Here is a 5,389-nt window from a genome sequence, read left to right as displayed (position 1 = left end):
TAAAGAAGAGTTTAGTGTTCTAGTAGAGCCAGTTAAATCAGTAGATGAAAGCATTTAGTTAATTGAATCAGGTTTGTTTGGCACTAAACTGTGCTTTAATCTTTAGGCCAGGTGCAGACGAAAATTAAAATGATTATTAAGCTCAGCTCTAGAGGATCCTGATGTCAGCAAAGCCAGTGCACGGCTCCGTTCTGCACGTATTTCTTCAGATTTAGTCCTCCAGGAAGCAAAACTGACTGTAGACTTGACGTTGATATAAAATTTCATTCTTACATTTCTTAATATTCCACAAAACTGTGTTTATTAGTTTAAGCATTTATTGCATAGCGCTAACCAGAAATCTGGTCTTGTTGAGCATCTTTAGCCTCATCTACGGGTCCTTAAACCAGAGGATCTAAACCGTTGTGATTTCGAGGGCTATATAAGAGAAGCAGAAGGGGAAAAGAACTAAATAAATAAATAAATAAATAAATAAACAAACAAACAAACAAACAAAAGAGCCTTCTGACATCACAACATCTTCAACCCATTTATTTTGGAAACATGGCGTGTGAAACAACACAAGTGTAACACTCAACCATCGTCTAACTGACTTTTCACAGAAGAGATAAAAACCATTGGACTCTCCTAGACGTACAAAAGAAAACAAATGACATGGTGTATAAATATCGCGGGCGGCTTGGCCGTGTGACCTCGGCTCCCTGACATTTACTGTACAAAGTCAAACAAAGAGCAAAACCAGAAACTTGTACTGAAGTGAAGTGTACGCTTGTGCAAAGTTATTACCTGCCTTTCAAATAGCAAAAGAAACCAAAGACCTTATGGCAATGTCTCAGCAAAAATGAGCAAATACAAAAAAAATAAAATAAAAAAAAAAAGATAATAACCACAAGAGGTTCATATTTGTGTCAAAATAAGAGCTGTGACTTGCTCTGGACTACAGGACATTTCAACCATCAGGTTTCCGGGGCTCTGTCCATTTCAGTGACTGTTTATTTACAAAAAAAATAAAAGAAAATAAAGGGTTCTACAGTGACACAATTGCGCTGAAGGAGACAGAAATGCGATTTGATTACACATAATAATTCACTATACATGCCTCTGGTCCATTTTCAGCTGTTGGACAGCCATTTTATTTAGTTTCATTAGTCTAAACAAGAAGAAAAAAAAATCTAATAAATCTGAAATGATAAAACTAAAGATATGGAGTAAACACGGATGTTGGAATAAACAGGGCTGACAGAAAGAAAGATGTTAAAGAGGGAATGTGCTAAATGCTGAGGATGTTCACGGCTTAGCCGGAGCGTGGCTTGGTCTGAGCACTGTGTTTCAAAGCGGCTGTTGAGAACGAGTAAGTGTGTGTGGTGTGTGTGTGTGTGTGTGTGTGTGTGTGTTTCCTGTAGAGAAAGTTCAGAATACGGAGATGAGGGCAAAAACTCCGTAGAGCAGAGCGCAGGGGTAAGCCACGAGCAGCTGCTGGCCGTCCATCGCGAGAGCCGAGATGAAGATCTTCGAGGCGGAAAAGCTGCACCAGCCGATGATGGCGGCTGTTAAAACGATTCCCAGCAAACCTCTGAAATCCACATGAGGACGGACGATTAGTCATTCTGAAAAATTCCTCCACAGCAGCTCTCTCTCTCTTTTCATATCAACATTTTACTACCGGATCGCTTTAAGCACACGCTGCTGACGAAAGGTTTCTGAAACCCTTTTGCTAATTAAATAATTTAAAAAAAGCTAAATCTTTGTATTCATCGCCCTCTTTCAGAGTCTAAATAAACACTTTATTAAAGACGAGTGTTTCTGATCTGTAATTTACTCTAAGCTGAGATCTGTACATAATAATAATCATTTTTTATTATATACAGAAGATTGTTTACAGAGCGTCTAGTTTAGGATCCTTATAACGAGCCCATTAGGATTCTGCAATCGTGATGAATTTATACGGATTGCCGAAAAAATCTTCGCACGTAAACCCAGCTGGTGTGTTTAGTATCATGACGTAATTAATCACAACATCGCTATGATAATCGTCGTATGATCCAGCCCTAGCGCAGACCACCAGTCCACCTCCTGCAGGGTTAGATTTATGAGATGAGAACGTGACACACGCTCGATCAGGATACAGACGCCGGGTTTGATAGGGGAGCTGTTCGTGCTGTTCGCTAGAGAAGCCAGACACCGTATCAAAGACACCGTATCAAGGATACGAGGATACTCACTGTAAGGAGAAGACCACGCCGAAGCTGGAGAGGAGAATCATGGGTAGCAGACAGTACCCCAGGACGCTGGCTACGCAGCCGAACGAAACGCCTGTCATGCTCATGAGGTTCAGGAGGCAGTACATGCCCAGGCAGCCAATGGCACTAATCCCGTACACGTAGCCGAACTGGATCTTACCCGTCTATACACATAAAAACACAGACACCATTTTAAGGTCAAGCACAAAGCACAAAAATGATACTATAACTAATAATAAACTTTGTGATTCAAATAACTTATCTGGACCAGACTGTGAAACGTATTACCCTCACTCTCGTCCCATTGTAAGACTCGAGGGCTGAGCCAATACTTACGAGCAGAAGCGTAGCCCCGAAGGCCAGGCAGAACACCATGGGACCGGTCAGATCCGTTTCATTCATTATGCTGCCATCTGCTGCCTTCATGGGGTGCAGCACCGTCAGCGTCTTCTGCCAGATGTGGTCGAAATTGATTCCCAGCTCTGCAAGGAGTTCAGATTCATATCAGTAAATATAACCTACAATCACTCAAAAGGTATCGATATTCTACACTACAGGCCCAGAAGTTTGTGGACACCGGAACATCACACCCATTTCCTGTTATAATGCGCTCCACTCTTCTGGGAAGGCTTTGCACTAGATTTTGGGGCGTGGCCGTGGGGATTCGTGTTCGTTCAGCTACAGGAACGTTAGTGGGGTCGAGGTCAGGAGCTGATGTTGATGTGAGGAGACTCCAGTTCCAGTTCATCCCAAAGGTGATGAGTCAGTGGGGTTGAGGTCAGGGTTCTGTACAGGACACTCGAGTTCTTCTACCTTCTTCCAACCTTCACACACCGCGTCTTCATGGAACTCGCACTCTTTGTGCACAGGAGCATCGTCGTGCTGGAACGGTGTTTGGGATTCTTAGTTCTTACGGAAATTGTAACGCTACAGCGTACAGAGACGTTCTATACAACCGTGGGCTTTAAACTTTGTGGAAACAGTTTGGGGAAGAACCACGTATAGGTGTGATGGTTCACAAACGTTTGGCCATGTGCATATTACAGGTTAATATTAATTCAGTTAACTCTAAGTAAAGGCAAGTCAGGACACAGCAGTGACACAAAACGTGCTTTTCCATCTAAAAACCCTACTGCATCTATTACCTCATTTCCCCCAATTCTTGGCCAAGAATTGCTCTAGGTCAGCTTTCCCTTTGTCCTTTCCAGAGTAGAGTAATGTGTGTGTGTGTGTGTGTGTGTGTGTGTGTGTGTGTGTTACCCTCCAGCAGTGGTGGCTCATCCTCAAAGCTGCTGCCGTACATGGACTGCGAGGTGGCGGGTGTGAACGCAGGCGTGGGCTGATAGATCTGTCCCGTGTAAGGCTGCTGAGGCTGCATCATCGGCGGCGCGCTGTATCCCATCGGCTGTGAGTAATCGTACTGACCGTACTGCCTGGGTGAAGAACACGTCATCAGGAGACACAATCAGAGATTTACAGTAACGGACGCACGCTGCTTTCCAACACTGATCTTAAACGCACCCTGACTGACCTCTCCTCCTGTCTTTGAAAAGATTCAGTCTTAATTACTGTACAGTGCCACTCGTTTTGATCGGGTTACGCAAGACAAACAGTTCTGACGAATTTAAACAGAGCTACCAGAAACTCCGGAACCGTACAATGCATCAGAACCCTGAGGGCAAGTATCCCAATCCCGTCACCATATAGAAGAACAAACAAACAAACAAACAAACAAACAAACTCCTCCCAATCACACCTGTTTGCCTTCTAAATAACTGTACATAGTTTGATTAGATTTATACTGTTAAATTGTCTATAAATACTCTTATAAAAAATAATATGTTCCTTTATTATTAATAAATATATTTTGAGATTTACTTGTATGGATCTTCTGCATTGCTGTAGCTGTAACTGCCCTGGCTCTGGTCGTCTACGTTGTAAGGAGACTGGTAGAAGTCTGTGTTGAAGCTTTCAAACCCAGACATGGTGAGTGGCCTGGTTTAAGGGAAAACACACACACACACACACACACACACACACACACACACACGATACAGATTCAGGCATCTTTGTGTATGATGCAGAGAACTTGTCGTTTACCAGGGTTGCCAGGTCTCCATTACCCCTCCTTTCCTTCAGCAAATCTTTACAATAGGCTGCATCTTATAACAGCACCGTTTCTGTACATCATACACACACTTACACTTTGTCTTTATTAGCCACAGCCTGTATTTGTTAGGAGGTATTTATTTATCATATATGAAAGGAGTCTCCAGTGTCAGCACTTTGTAAGAGTCACGGCGTTCAGGAAGGAGGAATTATAACAAGCGGTGCAGTTATCACCTCCGACATCCTGAGTGAGGATTATGGAAAACACTCGCTAATGCTGCTTGTATTTCCTCATTTGTAAGTCGCTTTGGACAAAAGCGTCTGCTAAATGAATAAATGTAAATGTAAATATAATGTCAGTGTATAAATCAACCAGAGCCTATTATATCTTTTAGCTAAGCTAACTGCATCAGGAATGTACGGCGCTGAGATTAAACGTTGAGGGGAAAAAAAACACGATACAGTTATTGCTTCACAGTCACAACAACAGCGAGTTCCGAGAGGAGTTTAATAAAGCTTATTACAAAACTATAATCAAATAAATATACAGTCAAACATCAAACATCTCCCCCCGAGTGAAATGTTTACCTTCAGCAGTCGGTGTACACAGCACTGAAAAACACAGCCAGCTCGGCTAGCTACCTACGTGTCAAGGCAGATATCATTCACTTCCGGGTCAAGCGGCGATTTAAGGAACTGAAGCCGGAATAAAATGGCGGTTTGAAGGTGACGCGCGCCCTCTACAGGTGTGAGCGCTTTACAACAAAATCTAAATTCAGGAGGTGAAATTCAGATCCTGGGGGATCAACAGACATGTTTTCCATTTTCTAAGACACCAAATTCAGACCATATTATATAATAATAACGTAATTAAGTTATATAATGTGTATAAATGAATCATGTGAATCATCTACAGTCCCGAAATGAAGTGAACTAAACATCCCAATAATTCTCGCTGAGTTAGATATCATTCTGCAGCTCACATGAGACAATGCTTAATCAGAGTATATTTTTTTTTATGATAAATCATGAACTACCCC

General features: G+C 42.3%; 1 protein-coding gene across 1 annotated transcript; it reads right to left on the bottom strand.

Moving 5' to 3' along the window:
- Nucleotides 1–1,105: 1,105 nt before the first annotated feature.
- Nucleotides 1,106–4,975, bottom strand: yipf5 (Yip1 domain family, member 5). The gene is given in 6 exon segments (NM_001200554.1): nt 1,106–1,573; nt 2,223–2,404; nt 2,577–2,722; nt 3,501–3,673; nt 4,119–4,235; nt 4,938–4,975. Coding segments are annotated over 5 exon segments (771 nt in total). The 5' UTR covers nt 4,226–4,235; nt 4,938–4,975; the 3' UTR covers nt 1,106–1,410.
- Nucleotides 4,976–5,389: the final 414 nt, after the last annotated feature.

The sequence above is a fragment of the Ictalurus punctatus genome, chromosome 18 (assembly GCF_001660625.3).
Source record: "Ictalurus punctatus breed USDA103 chromosome 18, Coco_2.0, whole genome shotgun sequence".
Lineage (NCBI taxonomy): Eukaryota > Metazoa > Chordata > Actinopteri > Siluriformes > Ictaluridae > Ictalurus > Ictalurus punctatus.
Note: the sequence above shows the minus strand (reverse complement) of the source record. Positions and strands in the feature narration are given on the sequence as shown.